The 25971-nt window shown below is 34.9% G+C and overlaps 1 protein-coding gene across 10 annotated transcripts in view; it reads left to right on the forward strand.

The window, feature by feature from the left end:
* LOC111056919 (protein transport protein Sec16A) overlaps window positions 1-25971 on the forward strand; it is a 78150-nt gene that overhangs the window by 29326 nt on the left and 22853 nt on the right. For 7 of the 10 annotated variants that reach the window (XM_039433643.1, XM_039433642.1, XM_039433639.1 and 4 more), the window contains 13 exons: window positions 2005-2073; window positions 3668-3774; window positions 5855-6089; window positions 7658-8045; window positions 9360-9597; window positions 10370-10539; window positions 11931-12048; window positions 12677-12900; window positions 13996-14235; window positions 15683-15769; window positions 16989-17166; window positions 19689-20032; window positions 22174-22197. In XM_039433643.1, the coding sequence (XP_039289577.1) occupies window positions 2005-2073; window positions 3668-3774; window positions 5855-6089; window positions 7658-8045; window positions 9360-9597; window positions 10370-10539; window positions 11931-12048; window positions 12677-12900; window positions 13996-14235; window positions 15683-15769; window positions 16989-17166; window positions 19689-20032; window positions 22174-22197 (2422 nt within the window). The remainder of the gene's footprint in view (window positions 1-2004; window positions 2074-3667; window positions 3775-5854; window positions 6090-7657; window positions 8046-9359; window positions 9598-10369; window positions 10540-11930; window positions 12049-12676; window positions 12901-13995; window positions 14236-15682; window positions 15770-16988; window positions 17167-19688; window positions 20033-22173; window positions 22198-25971) is intronic. The other 3 variants (XM_039433644.1, XM_039433641.1, XM_039433640.1) reach the window with 2 other exon arrangements.

Raw genomic sequence — 25971 nt, forward strand, 5'->3', positions numbered from 1 at the left:
AATTTGAATAAATTGAGATTTAAAAAATTATCAATTATTTTGCAGCTGTCACATTAATATCAAGTGATGAGTTTCACTTCAGGTGACTTGTTAATGCTTGAATACTTTAAACCCAAACTATTACATTTGTCATACTTTCTTAACCTTTCGGCAGTTGCGCTGTTGTGAAAAGTACAACAGTGTCAGTTTTTTTGCTGTACAAAACTATTGAATGGGATGGTGTCAGTGAATGAGTCACCTATGCATTCCGAAACTTTTCCCCCATCACTCCACTGAGTTGCAGTATCAACCGAGCAATGGTTCAGTCTTTAGGTGCCATTTAGTCGCGACAGTGCATAAGTCGCACTGTGCATTAAGATAGGGAAAGACTGTATACGGGGACTGTAAACGAACCAATACGCAGAATTGATGGCTTTGCTTGATGTACCTTATTGGGATATGAAATGGTAATCATCCAAATGTTCATAGGCGTAAAATAATCCAAGAAGATGGAAAAATAATAAAATTATACAATTAATTAACATGTTTTGACAGTAAACAGAGTACATAACACTTGGAAAATTGGATGTTGTAAAAAATACAACTCGCGACTGCTCGTGTGATTGAGTAGGGCGCGACTACCGGAGGGTTAATAATGTTTATAGTCAGAGAGATATTACTTTTAACACGGCTCTCAAACAGTCGAAGACAGAGAGGACCGATACTCTTTTCTTCATCAATCACTCCCACTACCTAACACCATTCTCCCTACTCTTGTCTCAGCATCCAATTGTGCGAAGCATGCTTACTCCTCTCCACTACTTTGTCCATGCTACAAACTGTGGAAGGAAAAACTGGTCTCCCCTCTTCATTATAAAAGTAATATCTCTCGGACTATATCATTACATTCATATTTCAATTTAAAGTACTCAGTATCATTGTCGTTAGCTGATCACAGGATGATACAGTAGCCTTGCTTGAGAAATTACTACCGTACCGGGGTCATTCAATCTTCCACAAGATTTAGAAATACAAATACAGTTTATTTGTAGAATGGGGTTGTTGGAAAATATTGTTCGATGGGTATCACTATTTGGTTGGGAATTTTATACAGGAATAATCTTCAACATTTTGACTTTTGAATGCATTATAATGTTTCGTTTTGAACTATTTTAAATTTAACTATTTATAATTCGTTTTGAATTATTAACTTGAAGTTCGTCATGGATAGTGAAGTAGATGAACATTATAATTCTCATTGACTTGGTAAGGTATTTAAGCCCACTAAGGCAACTCACTACATTGTCTGTTTTCACACTCCCCGATTGTCGATTGTCGATGGCGACATTCAGAATATTGTCCTCTGATTGGCTAATTTTCACCGAGATGATTCTCAGCCAATCAGAGGACAGTCCTGAGTGTTGTCCGGAATTTCTGGGTTTGTCAGAAGAAAGTAAACATTCTTATTACCTCAAGACTAGAGCTATAAAGAGCTATATGTATTTTTCAATACCTGTTGACATGGCCAGTTGTAAAGTGTTTTGGCTTGATAAAATTGAATTTTGAATTTTTTGTAGGAGAGAATCAGATGCGGCAATCGTTTGTTTTCCAGGTGTTTGTTTAGATGGTATTGTTCAGAACTCCATCTGCTAATTTGTAATAGAATAGAACTTTATCAACATAATTAAAATAATACAAAAAGAGAAAATGAAAATTAATTCAACAAGAGAAAATGAAAATAAATTCAAAAAGACACCTAGTTTGAAAAATAAATTCAATATAACATAATATGCTCTCTTTCGACAAAGTGAAAATAGTTCTTTAGGCTTAGCCGAAGCCTTCAGCCGGGTTGATAGTTTGCACAGTCCTTATTATGAAAAACCATCTCCTCTTTTCGAGTTACCTAAACTATTATTGTGGTTTACTTACCCATCCTAGCTGGAAAATATATAGTTTTTAAGACAGTAGATCTAGAGTTCACTGAATTCTTCTCACAATTATTGATGATTCTGTTTCTGATTATAGGAGACGTAGAGGAGATAGGCGAATGCATTACGATTACAGAGGAGAAGACTACTATTCGCGTGAAAATAGGTAAGTTTCATGAGTAATATTCCTCTCAAATATTGATTTTCATACGATTTTTCCTTGTTTCTTCAACATATTTTCCCAATAATTACTGTATTCCGTATGAATTGTAAAAAATATGAACTTACAGACCATTGAAATGTTTGAAACATAAACGTGATTGAGAAAATTTTCCAGTTGCTGTATCATCTTCATAATGTATCATACTTACTAGACAATGCTCATATTACTCAATAGCAATTACAAAGCTTCTAATATTACATTCACACTATTGATATTATTCAAGATTTGGAGGGATTCTACAATAAATCAACAGTATCTCTGAACGAAATCAATAGAGATTGAATGAACATTTTGAAAAAATCAAAATAAAACTTTGTAAACTGGAATAAATAATTTGTTATTGCAATCACCCAATTTCTAAGTAAATCTTTGTAATTAATTAAACCCTTCATTCCTTACTCTTATACACCCTCTACCTGCCTATTACATGGAAAACCATAGTTGGCTAAATATTTTTCCTCCTTTCGTTTCAGCACACCCCACCATGAAGCCTGTTTTGTATTTTGTATTTTATTAGACATTCATTTTTGATTGTGATTCTTTATATTCGATTTATCTATATTGTGTTGAATTGAATAGAATTATTGATTGATTATTTAAATTGAACAAAAATACTCTCAGCATTCACTGGTTGTCAAACATGATGACTCTTTAAACTGTCGATATTGACTACAGAATTGAATAGGCAATGTTAAACTTTGGAACTCGTAAGCCTGAAAAATAATCATAATCAAACTATAAAAAAATATAGCAACTGTCATTTTCCTAGCTCTATCTAGTACTCGTATTTAAAGAATGGATAGGTTTAGTATAATCTATTGCAATACTTGTAGATATTTCCACAACATGCATGTTACTTTGCAATGCTTTGTCAGTTCAACTCTATCTCTAATTGTATCGTTCGTTGATTATTCGTTCTACTAACGAACAATGTCCAAAACTTTATGTGAGTAGTAACTTGTTCACTCCTAAACTTGTCCTTTTAGATTTTATTTATTTATTTATTAGGTTAGCACAGACAATACAATGATCGGAAAAGAAAAAACAGGCTGTTGCCCAAAACTTCTTCAATTTCCTAATTTAGTTTCAAATTGTCCAAATATTATACATATGTTATGTTCATTTCAATTTCAACACCAAATCACAATCTGAAAATATAAATTAGAATAAAACAAACAATTTTAAATTTGGATAGATTGACAGTAAAACTTTCGTAAAAACATGAAACTAACTTTAAATTTACAAAATAAAGATTAAAACCACTTAAATTTTGTCAATATTCTGTATTTATTATTTTGAGTGAATAAACTATTTGTCTATTCAATGAGCGATAACTTTCCAAGCTTGTTGTTTTATATTTTGTGAATATTCCGTATATTTTGAGTGAAATATTTGAATATTTAGTGAGTGATAACTTTCTAAACTTGTCCTTTTATATTTTGTGAATATCCTGTATATTTTGAGTGAATAAACTATTTGACTATTTAGTGGACGATAACTGGTTTTTGCTTCTAATTTTTTATATTTTTCTCCCCAGGTCTAGGCCCACCAGCCGTTCAGGTTCCGACTACCGCCGCCAGGCCGCACCACGTGACTTTGTACCCACACCACGTCACCACAGCAACGCCTATTACCCGGACCCAGGTATGACAACGCTCACTCCGATCAAGCTCAATCCATCCAACTGGTTTCCCGACCACCAGGTCTGCTCCTCTCTCAATCCTTCTCCTTCTCCATCCTCCTCTATGTCGGCGACAAAGGCTCCTTCTCCTTCCTCCTCTATGTCGACGACAAAGGTTGCAAGACCGTCAAGTGTAAGAAGACGGATTTTGAGGAAACGTATGCCTCCTCCTCAGCCTAAGCCTCCTCCTCCACCTCCTCCCTGCTGCCCCAGTGTCAATCCTTGTCAATCGGCTACCAGTAATTGTTCCTCGAATCATGCATGCAATTGTCCGTGGTGTCCTCATGCGTACACAGGTAACACAAAACTGGCTGTGTTTTTAGTGATGATTTGTCAATAAAATATTTAACCTAAAATATAATGAATTGCTGTATAATTTCATATTTTATGAATGGATATCATCATGATCGTGCGATTATTATATACATACATAATGTGTAGATTTTTAATGGTGTTCTCATGCACACACAGGTAACACAAAACTGGCTATGTTTTTAGTAAAGAATTGTCAATAAAATATTTAATCTAAAATATAATGAATTTCCATATACAGTTATTACATATTCTATGAATGAATATGATCATGACCGTGCGGTTATCATCTACATGAAGTAAAAATTGATATTGAAATTGAAATTTATTCACAACATTGACATGTTTTACAATGCAATTATTATATAGAAACAGTATGATGATGAAATAAAAGAAAAGAACTTTAGTAGCTTAACAGCTGTGGTTGAAGTTCTACACTATTGTTATTGTACATAATAATATGAACGAGACAGTCACTTGATTTTGGTAACTAAAAAAAAGAATAAGTCTTTGTCAATTTCACACAAACAGAATTAGAGCAATAGTAAGAAAAAAAGAAATAATAATAAAACCTGAAAAAACAAATAAAATACAAGTATGTGTAGATATTTATAATTTCAAACATTTATTTTCAGGGAAAAGCACAAGCGGCTTCTTTTTTATAGAATTACAAGCGGTTATCTTCCTTATAACATAAATTCGTTGCATTTAACTTTAATTGATATATTTTTTATCATTACTGTAGCCAATGAAATGGGAAGTCGATGAACCTATTTCAATGAATTTGACTTAGTTATTGAAGAATTTAATCAAATTATGTTGAAGTCCATCTTAGAATATAATTACAGACTGCACCTTTTATCAAAGCATGGATCTAGTTTTTATTTTAAAATAAAAAATGTATTAAGATAAAATCGTAGAAGATATTCTGAATATATCAAGTAGTCATAAACCTGAATTTAAAATTTGTTTATCAAAGTTTACAATTTACAAAAGTAGGCAATAAGATCACACAAAAACCATACTATCAAGTGCCAATGATGAGTTATCTTTTTAAAAATTGGGAATCAAAATAATAATGAATAATAAATTTATAATAATCAATACCATATCCGATTATTTCTAATGGGACTTAGCACGTCCGAGCAAGTATGAATAGTCATAATAGAACTTTTATGGAAATTATATTTTCATCAGTGAAAGTGTTCACTGATTTTTGGGAATCCTCTTCAAATCTATTAGTAGCCTACTTGTTGGTCTATTCAAGCTATTTTATATCTTCTGACGACACAGTGTTGTTGAAATTTAGTGATGTTTATTCATAATGAAAACACAAAGATGTGGTCGATTATTACAAATTGATTTGGAGACAAACACAAACAAGTCTCAACACCTATAGTTATAACCTACAAGTTTCTGTCACACTGAAGATTAGACCTTTGGTGTTTAAACCTGTTTGTTTTTCTCCAAAGAAACTCCTGATATTTCTTCACATTTTTGTGTTTTCATTTTCGTATGTTTTTGTTACAAATGACAATTTTTACTGGTGGTTTGTAGGTGCAGTGAACTCGCCTACTTGTATTTGTTGGTTAATTTAAAAACAATTTTCCATGTTTTTGGGGCAAATGACGATTTTTATGTGTAGTTTTGTAGCCCCTAGTCTGCTTGCATTTGTTGGTCAATAAACGATGTTTCTGGGACAAGTGACGAATTCAATGTACGGTTTGTTAGGCGCAGTGAACCCATACCAGTACTACTACCAGATGCAGCAGTACTACGAGGAGATGCGTCGCACCGACCCGCAGCGCTATGCCAGCTGGTACGAGCAGTACATGGCGGGCAAGCTGCAGTACGGGCAACCGATGCCAGGAGGCAGCACTGCGGTCACCTCCCACCACGACGCTGACCGTGCCAGTGTGCACTCGGGGCGCAGCTCTGCGCAGGCGCATCGCACCAACAGTCACACGTCAGTATTTGTAGCTTCTACTTACTCTTATATCACCAACAATCAAATCAAATCAAATCATCGTTTATTGCCATAAAACATACAATATGTTGAGACAATCGTCGCTATTAATTAAAACATGAAAATACGAGTTGAAGAACTCAACTATAGCAGATAAAACTTATACTACACACTACAATCCACACATAACTTAAAAAACAATGGATCCATGAGCAATCACTACAGCACAGCTGCACCACAACACAATTATAATAACAATAATAATAACAATGGTATTACACCACAAAAGCTATTATAAAGCAGATGAGTCAATTTAAGTCATGGGCACGATCTGGGAACACGATAAACTGGTCAATTGTTCTAGTTCCAGTGGTAAATTGTACAATCACGTGACTGCTACAAAATGTTCCCATGGAATCCACTTCAAAATCTTTGGTTCAAGCTTTTGGCGCGCACTTATGAAGTTGATTTCCACCAAAATGTGTCGTTCACTAGCTGCGTAAATGAACAAAGGCTGCTTTACAAATTTACCGTCTAGAGAAGTGTGGATTTCTTTCACTTCATTACTCTCAAATATTCTATAGAGAAAAATCATTCAACGAACGGTTATCAAACATAATTTTGTTGGTTATATATTCTATGGCTATGCTATGGTAGACAAGCTATCCGCATGTGCAGACGGTCCATCTTAACGACCAATGACAGCTCTGCGATTGTGGTACAATCTCTGACACCGCGGTGCGAGGCAGGAGTAATTTACCGGTAACTGGATTTTGGAACATTGACTGTCAAAATTGTTCCCAGGGGACGCGGAACTTTCCACCGTTTGTCACAATTTACCGCTTGGGACAATTTACCGTATCCCAGAACCTCCACATCTGTGTACAGTAATAGTCACACGTCAGTACCATGCTCACCAAAATTAGCAGTTTTTCCTAAATAAAGGTGGAATTCCTTAGCGGTGTCTCGAGACGAGCGGTTAGAGCACATAACCTATAAATTTATTACATCCGTTGACTGATTGGATTTTCATGTTTTATTAACGTTATGGCGGCAGATGAATTAGAAGTGTTGGCCACTAAATAGCTAAATCGAATACATGCCATGGCGGACTGGTGATAATAAATATTACTGCCATGGCGGTGTGTTGGTATTGGCGATTAGATTGGCAATGATCAAATATGAAGATTGAACGTGTCATTTCCACTGCAATGAGTGAACAGAAAGAGCAAACAGTTAGGCCTACATAGGGAAACTCCCTATAATCCTTCTACGTTCTACGAACTCACAGCAAAAAGAAGCTAACAAGGCCTAATAATAACAGCCCTTCTAAAGGCTACAAGCTGAGAACTCTTTAGCTCAACATAGAAGGAATATCATGGTGAAAATGTGAATTTTTAGTACATTAATAACTTCAGGCCACATAACTAGAATAAACACCTAGATGTTTATTATAATATTATTGTACAACAATATTGACCGTCTAGGGGGCGTTTGATAAGAATATTCAATCCCAAGCTATTCTAATTTAATTCTATTATATTCCAATGGATTCTTCATTTGTGCAGAGATCGCTCGCTAAACGACATCAGCAAGACGGGCGACGAAGACGACTTTGGTGAAGAAGTGGAGTCTCAGCGCAACACTCCACCTCTGTTCATCGGCTCGCACACCAGAGTGCACCTCAGTCGCCAGAACCAGCTGTCGGTCGTGTGGCCGACCGACTACGACACGACTGCGACCGTGTCGCTGCTGCAGCTGACTGCCGCTGCGGTCGGAGCCGACAGCTGTGATGCAGATCTGGCTGAACTGCTGGAGTGCCCGGGCCCCTTCACGGCCGGAGTCACTCATAAGAGCACCGTTGTGCAGTATCTGAAACGGCGCAGTGAGATGTCGACGCGCAGTTCGGAGCGGCTGCTCTATGATTTGATACTGTTGGTGGTGCGGCTTAATGGGGTGAGTACACTAATTTGAAATACAGTTACTGTATAAGTTACTATCTTGGTTACATTCATAAGTTACTATCTTACACAGCAACTGTAGTTTACAATACGTGCTCTGAAATAAAATTAAAATCATCCAGCCTTTTCATACTATCATAAATCATTCAGCCAAGATAGTTCCATACTATGGAACTATCTTGGTTACATTTATAAGTTACTATCTCACACAACAACTGTAGCTTACAATACGTGCACTGAAATAAAATAATCATCCAGCAGCACCCTTTTATGTTTTATTGAAACCATAATAAAATATTCATTATTAATGCATTAGTAAAAAATTAAAAGGTTAAATATAAAGAAGTGAATACGTGCAATATGTAAGTACTGTACAATAAGTGCTGATGGTTCAGTGACGAGAAATAGTTTAAAATTTCAGCTTCCGTACAAATATCCATGAGTTTCTAAGAATAAACACTGATAAGTTAAAAGTTTTCCGACTTCTGTAGATACACCACAAAATCGTATTATCATCAAATAGCATTTTATCTCCTTATCCTTAAATGATTGCCTAGTTCATATTGTGTAAAATTCATTCGTTACTTTGCTTTGTTGTGTCGGTATTTATTGGAAAGTTATATTCGAGCCAGCATTTACTGTATTCTACATGAATAATGAAATCTAATGTGATCAACCGAGACCCATATGCACTATCTACGCTAATCTACGACTGCAAGTAGTGATGGCCGTATTCAAAACAAAACGTGTTTCATTGCGGATTTAAACCAACAGCTGATCTATCTTCATTTAATCCGAGATTGCGTTTAATCCACGGCCAAACAAGATGTACAAATTGGTACCTACTAATAAAATCAGGCCCATCATTAAAATAAACACATAAATTTTACATCATATTACCATTTTATATGTTTATTTTAGTTGTGGGACCTGATGTTATAAGTAGGTACCAATGTTCCTTGAATACAATTTATTCCAGTTACATTGGTAGGTACTAATTTGCTTATTCTTGTTTGACCGTGGATGGGGGCCGTAATATTTACTGCATCACTTGAATGTTTCTTCCACCAATTAGTAGGAAAATTTTCAACAAATAGAATAGGCCTACAGTATTAAAAGAAAAATCTCATTCTTCAATCAGCTTCCGTCATAATATTTCACCCTAAATCTCGATGTTTGGATTCATTATCTAACATCAATTCTCTCTATCATTTACAGTCGTTTTCCGATATCAGACAGGTATTGAATTTACATCATTGTTAACCAACCTCCTGTAATATTATAATTGGTTGTGTGTTGTCTGTCGCAGGTAGTAGACAAGAACGACGTAGCCGAACTCCTATTGGCGAGCTACAAGGAGAAGAAAGCGCTGAGTCAGCAGACGACGTCTGAGGAGGAAGCCAGCCTGACGGCGTCGCAGCAAGAGGTGCAAGGCTGGAGCATGGACGGGGGGGCCAATATGGCGGCTGCCCCCACCCTGTCCCAGCATGAGATCGTCGCCAAGTTCAGGGATCTGCTGTTGGAGGGCAACAAGTCTGATGCGCTAGGTAGGGTCCTTCGATTTATTTTTGTATATTTTTCCTGTCTCAATAACATTTTAAATTCTTGCCTTATCTATAATATAGATATAGACATAGGCTAAGTTTTGTTGCTATTAATTAATTCTAATTTAATAATTAAAACAACAATTCTATTGGTGATTAAAAGTTCACGTAACTATAATAGCATAATCAAACAGGGTTTTCTCAAAGTGACTCCGTACCCTTTTTTGGTAGCGAGCGCGGTTGATGCATCAAAGGTTGTGGGTTCGAGACCCATTTTTTTACTGGAAATTTTCAATTCATCCTTTATCTCTTTTCTGCTACTAAAAACCGGTGATACTGTACCTTCGAAAACGAACTCTTTAAGCCAAATAAAGCAGACTTGAACATGTGAGTCAACATCAAAATCATATTTTCTGAAATGAACATAGAATATGGCCTAAATAGTTGATCTTCATTTCAAATTTCACAAGCCTACGCCAATTACGCAATTCAATCAATATTTCATTATTTTGTAGTTAGTACTATTGATTCCAGACGAACATGTCGATTAAAGAAAATCATTCCATTGATTCTAATCTCAAATCGCTGATTAATTACAACATGAATCAAACATTGATGATATGAGTCCGGGTTACTGCGTCTTTTAATTATTTTCTGGTCTATTGATGCGTATTTCCAAGTCTGAGTTCTTGGATTATTCTTTAATCGAGTACTCTCCTAATTTCTTCATCAAATGTATACATATTTCATGCATTTTTTAATTTATGATTGTCAGAATGGGCAATACAGAACAAAATCTGGGGCCACGCGTTCTTCTTGGCGTACAAGATGGACGCTCGCACCTACAACAACGTGGTACTGAGGTTTGCCAATGGCCTGGCTGTCAACGATCCTCTGCAAACTCTCTATCAGACCATGTCCGGCAGAGAACCTCAAGCTGCTACCGTAAGTTTATAATATTTCAACTTTTAGTTTTTAAAAATATAATTAATTTATAATCCATAATCCATCATTTATCATTTATCATTTTGATCAATTCGAAAGATATTAATGGCTGTTTGCCAAGTCAACGCTTGAACGAAATTTAATCAGCTGGTGGCTGAATCTCAAAGTGAACCACATTATAACGAACAAGAATTGATATATATTTAATCTAGTTTAAAATGAAATTTAGTTTAAGGTTGTTCGGTACACTTTTTTCATTATTTCAATTGGATAATCTTTTTCAATATAATTGTTAAGATCATTATAACAGTGAGAAAAAGTGGCAACTGAAATTTTTAAGAAGTCGAATAAGCGAGTTATGGGTTGTTGAAGTGCTAACTTTCCAGATTCCGTTTTCTTTCCAGATCATAAACTGTTTCGACATTATTATTAGAAATTCAAAAAATGTATCTTTCCAAACTAAAACATTCTATTCCCCATATCGTTCATAAATAAAAAGTAACATTTTTTGTAAATTCGATAACTTGCTTATTTTGGCATTAATCTCGAAAAACGCATATTAGAAAAAAGCCAATGATATACTGAATGTATTTAAAAAAACTCCAATGGAAAATTCGAAACCGTTTATGATCTGGAAAGAAAACGGAGTTTAGAACTTAAACAACCCATAACTCGCTTATTCGACTTCTTAAAAATTTCAGTTGCCACTTTTTCTCACTCTTATAATGATCTTAACAATTATATTGAAAAAGATTATCCAATTGAAATAAAAATAAAAAGGTGTACCGAACATCCTTAAGCTGACACTGTGCAAACGGCACTAAGTGAAATTAACGTTATCCACAGCTGATGAAATATGTGATGATCAATGAAAACAATTCCTATTTCTTCAGTTGAAGAACATTGGATGTTTTGTGACTATCGTAACTTTTCACCTGAACGTTTTGACTGTATCTCTGTTGCTATGTCGAAGCAACTGGTACTAACGTTGATGTACAGTCGAAAATATACGGTGAAACGTTACGTTAGTGGTTGGCCTAACATTACTTATTACATTTAAAGCAGCATCAACACTCTCGCACAATATGCGTGCAAATGAGTGTGTGGATGGCTGCTTTGCAAACGCTCGGCTTCACAGGCCTTCGCTTGCCATCGCTCCGATTTTTGTCGAATTAAGGCAAGTGACCAGTCGAGCATCCACAAATGGTCACATTGCAGTGTGGATGGAAAAACCAACGTGAGCATTCAACGTGACTTGGCAAGCCACTTGGCTAGGGACTTTGCGATAGTGTGAACCAGGCAAATCCATGAACTAGTTGAATAAGTATCGTGTAATTAGTTCAATGTTAAATCGATCTTATTGGTGTTCTAATCAAAACTTGATGTTACAGTGTGCAGCTGATAAGAAGTGGGGAGATTGGAGAACTCATCTAGCCATGATGCTCAGTAATCCGTCGGGAAATGCCGATCTAGATAGAAAGTCTGTTATCACGTTGGGAGACTCATTAGGTGAGGCTTTTCAAGTAAAACTCAATTTATAAACAAATTTTAATTCAAATTTAACTGGATACAAAGCCAACATATTAGTATTGAAATCTTCAGTAATTAGTAATATTTAGTAAGTAATTGAAAATGATAAATTCGACTCTCTAATCTATTTCACTTCGCCACTTTCTTGAAATTTTATTCTTTATATGTTCAATTCATCTTATTCAGTCTAATGCTCATGCTTATAGAGGTTTCATTTTTTCTTATTTTGTGGTCAGAAAACATTACATTATAATACAAACAAACCCATTGAATACACAAATTCTCAAATTCTATCAATAAAGCAGTCGATCTTCAGATTTCGCAGTTAAATTCATTTCATATCCACATCAACAAAAGGAGAAAATACTCACTGTTAGAAGTTGAATACAGCTCATAGCTTCTTACACGAAAAATCTTCATTCTAAACTACACGAAAGAAAAGAAATCAAGGTTTATCAATAAGTATTTATTTAACGTTAATTATTTCATTCACTCACTTGAAAAGTGGCAATAATATGACGAGACATGTAAGTAATAAAATAAAGTTGAAAAAAGGGTGCATCGATTTCTCAATTTTTACACCTATCAATTTGATTTGATTTTGCAGCAAACCGAGGTCGACTGTTCGCGTCGCACTTCTGCTACCTGACGGCGCAGGTGAAGTTCTCGGACTACACGGACCGCAGCGGGGCTGCCAAGTTGGTGCTACTGGGCAGTTCCCATCAGCTGCCCTTCACTCAGTTCGCCACCTGTCGCGCCATCATGCTCTCGCTCTGCTACGAGTATGCCATGCGTCTCAACAAGAAGGACTTTGTTATGCCTGCTCTTCAGGTCAGCCCGCCAACTTACCAATTAATTTAGGACAATGCAATCATGTTGGTACTATTTCTTTTAAAAAATAACAGCCTCCCAACTATGTTTAATAACATACACATAATATGGAGTATTGGGTAAGGGTAACGATTGGGTAACAGACTCAACCCAAAACTGTCCCTTTCCCAAAATGTTGATATATATAGTAGCAGAATAAAGCTGTATTTGCACACGACAGTGACAGTGAACAGTGATAATATAATTCCCATGAGTTATAATGTGATTATTCATACTCATTCTGAGTGGGAATAGTTTTATCAGAACTCGTGGGAACAATAATTATATTTTCATTAGTAACTGTCACTTTGTGTGCGAATCCAGGTTAAAGTTTATGTTTTGTCACTGAATAAATTTAAGTCCGAAAATATACAGATTATAAATATATTGTAATTGATTTCAATTATATTAACAGCATCTTTTTAATTGACACAGCTCAATCAAAAACTACAGTCCTGTAGTTCTTCACTTCACTATTCATCAAAGTGAAGTTTTGGTTATCCAACTTTATCATGTTGTATTTACTTCAAATGAATTCAAAATTATTGAGTAATAAGTAATTTTAATTATATTGGTACCATCCTTTCAATATACACAACAATTGCGTATCGAAATCAATAACCATTGTGAATTTTGATTAAAAATAATAACTATTCTCTATCAACTAGATACGATAAAAAATTTGTAGGGTATCACATTGGATGCGTGTATCTGCAAGTGCACGTCAGATCATATATGAGCCGAAAACAAAATCTTGAACGAGTGGAACACGTTATGACTTGTCTTTAGCTGCTCACACTGAACGCCATCAGCAAGTGCACGCGTTCAGTGTGAGTGTTCCTATTGCTCTCCAGATTTTGGTTCTCATCTGCGCGCTTGGTCATGCATGACCACGATGTCATGTATGGTTAGTAAATTTACAAATATGGTTGGTATCATTCATTCATTTGATTCACAACCAACCATATTCATTAGTTAACCAATTTTTCTCACACTACATTTCATCAAATATGGAAGGAAATTATCCACATAAACATACATAATGTTTGATTGCAGACCTACAAGTACCTGCTAGCCGTGCGCCTAGCGGAATGCAACAGGCTGGCAGCGGCACTGCAGCACCTGGAGTACCTGGCCATCGACCTGACCAACCTGCCGCTGGCCGACAGTCGGCCGCTGGCCATCAGGGTAGCCGAACTGGCCGACGCACTCAAGATGGCCGACCCCCTCTGCACCGATCCAGACACTGATCCCGACTGGCTGGCCAACCTCAAGCAGATGCTCGATGATATCAGTGTGAGTACTGGCCCGCCTATCATAAGCAAACACTATCGAGAGCTGCTAATTAAATCAATGGTTCAATGTATTTTTTACTAAATAAAGTTTACATAACTATTGTGATAATTTATTATTGAAAGAAAATCCAGAATTAAATGCTGTAAACTACCCCGAAGACTCCTGCTGCAGCAAATATTGACAGCAGGTTGAACAGCTAGAAGAAAATTCTATGAGAGCTACTACTAGTAGTTCTGTGAACAGTAGACCTCGCGCTCAGTAAGTTAAATTGACCTGTTGTTATGTTTTCTCAAAAATTAATAAATAATTTATCAATTTGAAATGTTTAAAAAATCCTTAATAAACATAAAGCTTTTTTTTTCTTTTTTTTTTCATCCCACTGACCACCTATGAAAGGGGTATAAGGATTTGTCAATTATAATCTAAGTCGTCAATCTTTGCATTCTATAATGCAAAAAGAATTCCTCACTGGAATAAGGACAAACCTGCAACAACTCCTCCCTCACCTTAATTCTGAACTTTTCACCTGTAAGAGCTTTTATGCGTGTTGGCAATGAATTTTAAAGCCGAATTCCTGCACTCTTTACCTCCCTCTCATACATACCAGTTCGATGAATGTCGTCTCTGAGGTTTTGTCTATATCTGGTATTGTATGTCCTATCTTACCGTGACGTGTCGTCCCGGAATGTGGGTGTGAGCGCTGTTATCAGGTCTGGCTGCAACTGTCTACAACGTTGATGGTAATATACATTTTCAAGATGTTCGATGTTTTTGAATACCTCTGTATTAGAGGTGGCTATGGTAGTAATATAGTCCACTAGACAGCTGATTTATGATGAATAATTCTATAGTCGGTAATATTGGCGTATGAAGGAGGCTCCTTTTTCCTTTTATATTATCCTTGAAATGCAAAATTTCCAAAAACCTTGTGTATACGTCGACGCAAAATTTAAAAAGGAACATACCTGTCAAATTTAATGAAAATCTATTACCGCGTTTCGCCGTAAATGCGCAACATTGAACATTTAAACATTAAGAGAAATGCCAAACCGTCGACTTGAATCTTACACCTCACTTCGCTCGGTCAAATTATCCAAAATTATCTTCCAGCTCAGGAATCGGACCCGGTTCTTTACCTAGGTACTATTTTTGTATAGTAGCTCTCATTAAATTTCCTTCTAGCTGTTCACCTTGTTGTCAATATTTGCAGTAGCATAAGTTGAAGTCTTCCGGGTGGTTCACAGCATTCAACTTTCGATTTTCGTTCAATAATAATTATTTATTCATTAGCATTTGAACAAATGCAATTTCAAATTTAATTTCTGTGTATTGGTCATCCTTTATCATAAGATTATAACAGTACTATAACTGTACTATCATAAGCTAATACTGTAGGTTATAACTTTGAATTTGAGAAAATGGAATTATTAATCTATGTTTGTTTTAGGAAACTAATTTGCAAACATCAAACATGAGCCGCGCGATCTCAACATCAACTGTGTCAACGTCTGGAGCTGACTTGAATTCCAATCAGGTAATTGATGTTTCTGTTAGTAAAATTATGTTAACTTTTGGGAAAAAGTTAACTAAAATGGAATGTGTTGTACATGTTTTACTATCAAACTCTTATTTGTTTATGAGGAGCTTTGAGACTCTATTTAAGTCTTATTTATAAACGATTCTTTGGATGTTCTTAGCAAAGCACGCTTTGATCGAACAAGTAGATCAATAATTATTAATCTTGTAGTTGGTTTCACGATTCTGATTGGTTGCCGTTGATACACAACCAAAGCCTGCTTCGCTAAGAATGTTTAGAAATACGACCTTTTAAATTTTGTTATAAATTAACAAAAGCTCTTTGTAATACACTCCCTATTGTATTTCTGTATTAAATATAAAAGCTTATAGCAAAATACAAGTTTCCCATTTGTTGAAAAGAGATAAAATGTTGAAATTCAATTTGAGAAAACCAATTGCTTTAATATTCAGCTTTTATCATATAAATTTTTTACTCAATGACATCAAATTTAGAAAATTAATATGAACAATTGCTTCATTATTCAGCTTTTATTATATCAGTTTTGACTTGATGACAATGCATTTAGAAAATGAATATTATATCTTTATAAATAGAAGAGATTAATTTTTCTCATTACTTGAATGAAGTTTAATCCTTCACTTCCATCAGGGACTCCCCACCAATAAAAGTCATACGAATAATTTTTTTTAACTCATTAGGGACTCATTTAGATTTATCTTTCCCCATATCACCTCATTTAAGATAACTTTAGTGATATTCACATAGGGCAGTCAACTTGCTTCATGAATAACATAAACGCTTTTCATTTAACTGATGCTGACAGTTGAAAGTGGATCTCACTATATGAGTATCTGTGATGTGATCTCCGTCACGCATCTTAAATGATGATTTTTCAAATCAGCCAATTCCAGAAGTTGTTGCAATATTTTTTATCTTTCAAAATATTTCAAATCTTTTGTATCAGCTATTCCCAGAAGTAAGTGCGATATTTTCTATCTTTCAAAATATCCTAATTTTTTCTTGCACATATATAGCCCATGGATGAGTTGCTCAAAGATTCACTATGTTCAAGTCTATTCAGGATGCACTTTATAGAACACAAATGTCTGATCCCTTTCCATTTACTCAGCAGGGGATTCTAGATTTACTTAAATTAGAATTTCTTCTTAGATTTTTTAGAGCACAAATGTCTGAACTATTTCTTTGTATTCAGCAGGGAATGGAGGTTCCGATGTACGGTGACAACACCAACCTGCATGGCTGGGGTCAGCAGCAGCAGCAGCCTCCTATGACTTATGACCAAACTGATAGCAATGGCATGCTGAATCCAAATGCGGTTCCCATGATCAGCAATCTCCAGCAGCCGTATCAGCAGTCCCAGTTTCAAACAGGTAGGTAATTTGAATACGAACAGGTACTTTGAAAACAGGTGTAGTGAGGTCAACGTCAAGGTCCGTACAGATATACGCGCCGCGAACATGAGCAATTCACTTTTAATCAGCTGATTATATCTGTATTTTTACAGAAACGGTAAGATACAGATATAAAAAGCTTGGCATCAGCTGATTAAAAGTGAATTGCTCATGTTCGCGGCGCGTGAATCTGTACGCACCTTTATAATGGCAGTGGAGAAAGATGGGAGATAAACGTTGCCGATCCTCTGTCTTAAAAATATATTGAATTAATAGAGAGAGATACTGCCATTATATTATTCAATTGCTACTGATACTATAGTAAGGTCCACGTTATAATGGCAGTGGAGAAAGATGGGAGAAAAACGTTGCCGATCCTCTGTCTTGTAATATCGATCTTCTATAGATAGTAGCTGATACAGGTTTATTGATGTAATATTATCGGTTCATTCTCGTTTAAAATAATCAATTAGATTTTATTAAGCAAGAAATTATATTTTTCAATAATCACATAATGAATCTCATAATTGAGATGAAATATTTTGTTAATTAATTAATTATCAATTCTACATTGTTAAAAAACGATCTGGCAACAGAGCAAAGCGAGAAAGAGATAGCGCTATACGCTTTGTTGAATGATAGACAAGGATAGCAATACCATTGCAAATCAAACACTGCCTTTATAATGTAGACATCACTATAGGTAATATTTGAATATGAACATTTTTTTCTGTGCTCACATTAGCTCCAGGCTTTTGCGTGGGCAATGAGTCGGATGATGATTAGTTGATCATTGGTTTTGAGAGAGAAAATAAAGTCAGTTATGAAGAAATAAGTGATGATTTTAAATCAATTATAGTTTAGAAATCTTAGATAATGAAAATATGCTGATAATAATAATTTATTGAACGAAAATACAAATATCAAACACTTCGAATCTAATGATAATTGAATAATCAACTTCCCCGATTTATAATTTTTCAGCGCTAAAAGCTAAAAACCATTATACAAGTAACAAATATATTATCATAGTCCATAAAAAATATAGAGGGATCCAAAAAATGTATAAACTCTCTGATAGTGAATATCTTGGTAATGCACTGGCAGCTGTCACAGTTGGCATGCAGACTACTCATGTCACACTATTTGTTAACAATAAATCATACTACCACACCAAGTAAGGCCCAGTTGACATAGAACGGTCGTCGGGTAGAGACGTGGCACGGACGTGGCGGAGGCGTGGCGTATGCAATGCACAACCAGAAGGGCTAGTCAGTGGCATTAGAATCCCATTATATTTCATTCAACAATCTGTTGGACCGTTCTCATCCTGAACAAGTGGCAAGGAAGTGGCGTGCCCGCCATAAAACCCCACAAAATGGCCGCTCCATAAGGAACACGGGTGTCTTGACCTGGTTTTTATAGACCTTGTTTGCATGCAAACTGTGATTGCTGCCAGTGCTTTACTTAGATATTCACTTTCAAAGAGTATATACATATTTTTTGGACCATATATTTTTTCATGTGGAATTTGGAAATATACCTGGGTTATCCAATCACACGATATGCTCTTTCAATAAATTCATCATCGTATTTCATCATTTTAAATCAATTATAATGAAGATAGAATATTGAGTTTCACATATTAATCATTCATAATTCGACTGGATCCACATAATTCATTCTAGTGTTGTTTTTTTTCTGGACTAGTAGGTAACCTGTGCAAAGGATTAATCAAAAACTTGATAAACTGAAAACTTAACCTACTGAAATCATAGAGAATTCAAAATAGTTCTATAACCATCCTCGGTAAATTGAGAATCTGTATGCAAAATTTCAAGTTAATCAGTTCAGTAGTTCAGACGTGATGATGCGTCATTCGTGGATTCCCTATCAGTACGTGTATAAGCCAATTCTTTCCTTTATTATATTCTAGCAGGTAACTCTTGCTCCTCAAGGATCTAATCAAAAACTTGACCTACTGAAATCATAGAGAATTTAAAATAGGCCTATAACCATCCTCGGTAAATTGAGAATCTATATGCAAAATTTCAAGTTAATCAGTCCAGTAGTTAAGACGTGACTTTAGACCAGTTATAGAATAGACTCGGCCAATTGTATATTCATACTGAAAGTCGATGAAGCCAACATCTACTGCCATATCACCATATCGTGACGTCAGCATCGGATAGAAAACTTCTGTAGAGTTTGTTTTCTATTTCTATTTCAGCGGGAGTTTACCATTTTCATAAATAATAATTTACTTGCATCTGAAATAGACACAATCAGCTATGGAAAACAATGTAAACAAACTCTGCAGAAAAGTTTTCTATCCGATGCTGACGTCACGATATGGTGATATGGCAGTAGATGTTGGCTTCAGAGGCTAGACTTCCCAGCGTGTCTATTCTATAACTGGTCTAAGGACGTGACGATGCGCCATTCGTGAATTTCCTATCCCGTACGTGTATAAGCCAATTCTTTCCTTCATTACATTCTAGATTATACATCACCGCCCACTTACGGCATTGACCAGCCAATCAGCAGCATTCCTCAGCAACCAAATCAGCAGCAGCAACCATGGGAGCAGCCAGCCGCCAACTCCTGGCAGAATCAGCAGCACATGTATCAGCAGGACCAGCATCAGCAGTATGGCATGCAAGATCAGCAACAACAGCACGACATGAATCATCAGCATGATATGAATCATCAGCCAACTGATGCTGGGTACTCGACAGGTGGCATCACGTTGAACTCTGGGCCATCGTCCTACTACAATAGTGCGTCACAACAACAGCAGAATCATCAGCAACCTCCCCAGCCACTCACTGATAATAAAACTCAGGTATGTTGACTTTTTCATTACTCCATCTTTTACGTATTTTATCTGTTATTTCAATGTTTAATGTAAGCAACATGTGAACTCTAATAATCTAGTCTGAAATTCTATTTTTTATTCTATTGTTTAAGATTACGTTTGTGATTCACAAGTTTTTTACTTGATGAGATAATGTGAAAGACAAAATTCAACTGGGAATTCTATTTATTAGGTGCCACCATCATCCTGAACTTGATCTTAGAACAAACCCAACGTTTCCCCTTCTCTTGATAAAATTTTTAAATTTCATGATTTAGAGTTGAACTTATTTATTTTATTCAACCATTTAGAATTATACAACTTCTAGAAAAGTACCACAGGCCAAAGCCCAAAACGGTTCCAATTCTAATTTATACAACAATCAAAATGTTCTAGGTTATATTTCACTTTGTTTTACATTTCCTATTTACACTCCAATTCACAATCCAAAACATGCATCAAACACTAATGTGTTTGTGGGATTGCGGGAATCTAATGCTCAACTCACACTTACGCGACTCAGGTCGAGATGAGACTGCGACTCTAGTCTCTTCTCGACGCAGCATGTGTTTCCAAATGGTGACACTCAGACCAGTTGATTCTAGTCTCCGCGACGTAACCATTTGGAAACAAATGCTGCGTCGAGAAGAGACTAGAAGAGTCGCAGTCTCTTCTCGACCTGAGTCGCGTAAGTGTGAGTTGAGCCTAATACCCTCAATTACCGACGCTCCTGTGACCTGTATTGAAACTGGTTATTAATACAAATTCATTAAATTATTTGAAAAGCTCATGTATATTTTTGGGATACTTTCAACTGAATTGGTTTGTAGTTAATAGCTCCTTTAATACACAACGATTTTGCAACAACATGGCACCCATATTGATGTCTGATTGGCCGACAATCGCCAAATCTTTTTGTATGAAATTAGTAAATGAATTATTGATTCTTCATCACAATTATGAGATGTTTTACAATAATAATGATTTCTATCGCAATAATAATTTCAATTTATTTATTTTAATAATAATTTCAATTTCTATCGCTCAATCAATGATTGTTGATTCGATTTTAAACAAATCTCATCACATTTAAGTCAATAAGAGCCTTCCAAGTTGGCTCTCAATGTATGACCATACAATAGTTGTTCGTCACTTGTAAATTTTCATCAATATCAACTTATAGCAGCTGAAGAAACGTAAGTATAGACCAGTTTATGTCGTATCTCGTCAAGTCCTCAAAGAATAGTCATCACAGCAAATTGGTGCAAATTCCAACCAAAGCAGTTTCTCAACGTTCAATTAAGTCTGTATTCTGAAATAATTTGTTCAAATTATACCAATACCAAATGATACCTCATTGTATGATACTATTTGAAAGATAATAAGAGTAAATTTTAAATTGAAATAATATTTTTCTACCTATTGAATATTGCAATTATTTAGTTGAACAAAAAATAATTGAATAGAGATTTTTTTTAAAATTGAGTTTTATTCACAAAATCATTACAAATGCAGTACATGTATAAATAATATAAAACACTTGTGAATTTTCCCCACATAGACAAGTCTGTGTGTGGGGAAAGAGTTCTAATGAGAAATAACTTTGTACTTAGATAAATCTAAAATCTAAAATAATTCTTAATTAAAGAGTTGAGAAGAACAAGAATTTATTAATTACATCCAAATAAACGTCATTTTAGCCTCTGAAGAATGCATACAGAAGATAGTAACATTCAATTGATTCTATGAGCATTGAATAGATACAATATCACTCCCGGTCATTCTTTCTTTTTTTTAACGTTTGTTGTAGTGAGCCAATCGGCTTGCCTCAGCAGCGATACGCTCGAAAATGTCGTTGACAAAGCTGAAATTAACCTTAGCTGACGTTAATTATGATTAATTAAGGTTATTAAATGTTGAGGTTTCTTGTTTTTTTATCATATGAAATGTTGATAATTACCGTTGAGCACAGTTTTTAATATGATAATAATAATTCAACTGTATTCTAATAGACCACTACATATTTGATTTAAATATGATGAAAATCTACTCTATGATTAAGAAAAAAATTCTAAATAGTGAATGTTTGTGCATTGCTGCTCTGCTGTGGATGATATGGACATCAACAGACAGCCAAAGACAAGCCGAATCCTGTAAGTAGTAGTCACATGCAAGGCGGTCTAAACAACTCTCAAATTATGTATTTAGCCTCACTGAACAGTTGCGCTGATAGTGGCCGTAATAACGAATTCTGCAACAGTTGTCGACATGGAAGAATGGACGATTATCGAGGGGGCAGTGAAATTTCAAGAAATGCAAATTCCGGGGTTGAGAATAATGTCGGTTGTAAACCATGTGATGTCGCAAGGTTGTGTCATGAAGGGTCCGAAGGTTTACCTGCTGAAATGAATCTAAGAGGTGTTGAAAATTATTGTGCAACATCGGGACCTAACTTGTGTTACAATCAGAGACAATCGATTCCACCCGACTTGATTAACAGCTGTCATGGCGGAGGTGTATTTCGGACAAGTGATGTCGGAATGCATCAGGACGGAAACCTGACGCGACCGATGTCGCTGGTCGTGTGTCAGAATTCGGGCAACCAACATTCGGTCGACGGCGACTGGAGAAATTCGCACGGTCACTTGCTGCAATCGCTGCGTCATAGTTTGTTCGGGTATCAGAGACCGTCGGCTAAAAAGCATACGAAAATTGTGTTTGGTGGCACCTATCCTATTGACCAGCCCATTGTTACAAATAGACGGATTGTGCCTCCTGTGCAAGTGAATGACTGAGTTTAATCTGACAAAGGAGGACTTGTTAGGAACGTTGAAGCCATACAGTCAAAAAACAGTCGGAAATACTGTAGAGTTTTAAATGAGTGTCAAAGGGAAATATTGATGTCTGGAAATTTCACTGTTATATTTTTTGTTATTGCTTCCTTATTGGCAAAAACCAGTGGGAAATACAGTAGAATTTTGATTACGGCTGTTTGGTTAACATTTTTTATTTAAATTGAATAATCTTTTTCGATACAATTTTTAAGATCATTATAAGAGTGAGAAAAAGTGTCAACTGAAATATTTAAGTGATCTAATAAGCGAGCTATGGGTTGTTGAAGTGTTAAACTCCGTTTTCTTTCCAGATCATAAACGGTTTCGAATTTTCCATTGGAGTTTTTTTAATACATTCAGTATATCATTGGCTTTGTTCTAACATGCGTTTTCTCGCGAATTATGCCAAAATAAACAAGTTATCGAATTCAAAAAAATGTTACTTTTTTTTATGAACGATATGGGGAATAAAATGTTTCAGTTTGGAAAGATACATTTTTTGAATTGTTGAGAGAAGTTCTGTTAATATAGTCGAAACCGTTTTTGATTGGAAAGAAAACTGAGTTAGCACTTTAACGACCCATAACTGGCTTATTAGACCACTTAAAAATGTCAGTTGCCACTTTTTCTCACTCTTATCGTGATCTCAACAATTACATTTAAAACGATTATCCAATTTAAATGATAAAAAAATGTACCGAACAGTTTTAAGTTTTAAGGGAAGATGTTGATGTATGAAAATGTTGCTGTTATATTAGGTTTCTTATTGCTACCTTATTGAATTGAAAATTTACTTGATCGAACCATAGGGAAATGATAGCATAAGATATGTAAAGATATAGATAGCAACAGATCAAGTTATTCTATATTTTCTCTATGATTAGAATAAACTGATAAGTAGATGGTCGTAGATCGGCCTTGAGTCTGATTCGTCAACCGGACTGAAGACCGTTTTCTCTCGTATAGACAAAACTATGAGACCAACTCAGGAGATTCCCATTATTATCAAATTTCATATTTTTGGCGTTCATTTCGGTTCATGGATCAGACTGAAGACGATGTCAAGAACGGCCTGAAGGCTGGAAATTTTTAATTTGCTATTTTGAACTATTTCTGTGTTGGTCTCATGGCTTGGTCCACACGTGAGAGATCGGCCTCTAGTCAGGCTGACGGATCTGGCATTTCTATGTATGAAGGAGCGGTTAGTATTGAAGAAATAAAATCGAGCTAAACCATGTTTGGTTGGTTAAAACTCTGATTGTTAGAAATTGTTCGGTTATAGGAAAAATAAACAGTTTTTTGTTTGAAGTTCAGTTATTTGAAACTGCAGTTAGAAAAGCTGAACTGATTTTTGTTTCAAGTTTAGTTATCTGACTTACTAAAACTAACTGGAAGTTTTTTTTTTTCATTAGAATTATTCGTTCGGTATGACATTTACATATTTCAAACCGTTTGACTAAAGAAATTGGTTGAAACAAATCTGATAAAATTCTCATAATATTATTTAGCTTACCCTAGCACTCTTGAATTGTACATGGAGAGATGCAAACTTTTTTCTCTCATAATATCATTCACCCTAGAATGACTATTGAATCTCATATTAGAGCTTAGAATGGTTCTTATTGATTCAAAATTGAAACACAAACCTCCAATGTGGGTTCAACGTCTCAATCATATAATTAATTTGTTCTTACATAATTAACTGAAAATATGTAACGTAGCACAATATTATACTAACAATCTGTTTCACATTCTGCGTTAATAGTTTTGTGATGTTGAGAAAAAATTGTGATACTGCTAATCAGTCTATATTAGACATTTTTGTAATTTCTCTGACACCCCCTGAATTATATATTTATAATAAGGGCTTGAACCTATTGGTCCTTCCTGCAAGTGATTGTACTTATTGTAATAAATGAACAATAATCTTGTATCCTAGAGATTCGTTGGAGCAATAAATAAATTTATCGATAGAAAAGCAATAATAGCTATTATTGTAGATTGCACAGGGTTTTCAAATAGATCATTGTATCACTTCATTGAATAAAATTATGAATGTACAACACAATACTATTTTAAGAAGTAGAACTTTTCTACTAGAAACTGCTAATTACCTTTAACTAGCTCATTCATTCTATATAGAATTTCAAGGAATTCCTTTCTACTGATGAAACTAGAATTTGTGTAGTTACCATATTTGCGATTGAAATTTATTCTTGGAATGTGCTAATCACTTTGATTCTGCGAATAAATTGTTATTGTTTCGATTATAACTTTTGCAACTTTTTATAAAAAAAATATAAAACTTATTCTTCAAAAACAATTTATATTCATTCATAAACCTTGAATCTGGGATGCTGGAAAACTCTAAACTTTGAAGAGATAAGATTAATTGATTTGTTTATTATGGTTTGATTATAAGCCAACAATATAACTAATTTTTCAATTAATTATTAAATGTATGCACTGAATTATTGAATAATATGAAGATAGATTATACTTGCAATGAAGATGAGTCATTACTACAATATAATATTGAATTGTACCTACAATACCATAAAACGATTATGTTTGAACGTATCGATGTCCATGAATGGAAAAGACATCAACACTCGTACAAGGATATCAACAATCAACCAATTAGACCAAGACAATCGTAACTCGTATAAATTTGAAAATGAGAATCACTTGAACATCAATAATTGATGATAGCGGCTGACAAGGATCAATATGGAGGAAGATACACAAATTTATTTCACACCAGTTGAAACCAATATTTTTAAAATGAATAACTTAAAAGATTGTAGTTATTCTCTTCAAAATTTATAAAATTTCAAGTTTTACTCATGCTATCAATCATTTAATAATAGAACATTAACAAAAAAATGTACCTATGTATTTATTAAGAGCATGCACTTTATCATCAATATTGAAAGGTTGAAAATATCAAGTTAGTAATTTGTAAGTAGGAGGGAATAACTTTCAATCGAAGCATTTGAATCTTCCAATCTGAATCACCTAAGCTTCCAATAAAGGTTGTCATCATTGATTGACAATAATACAATTTCTGAAAGTTTTTTCAAATTCATTTAA

The sequence above is a fragment of the Nilaparvata lugens genome, chromosome 7, assembly GCF_014356525.2.
Source record: "Nilaparvata lugens isolate BPH chromosome 7, ASM1435652v1, whole genome shotgun sequence".
Taxonomy (NCBI): domain Eukaryota; kingdom Metazoa; phylum Arthropoda; class Insecta; order Hemiptera; family Delphacidae; genus Nilaparvata; species Nilaparvata lugens.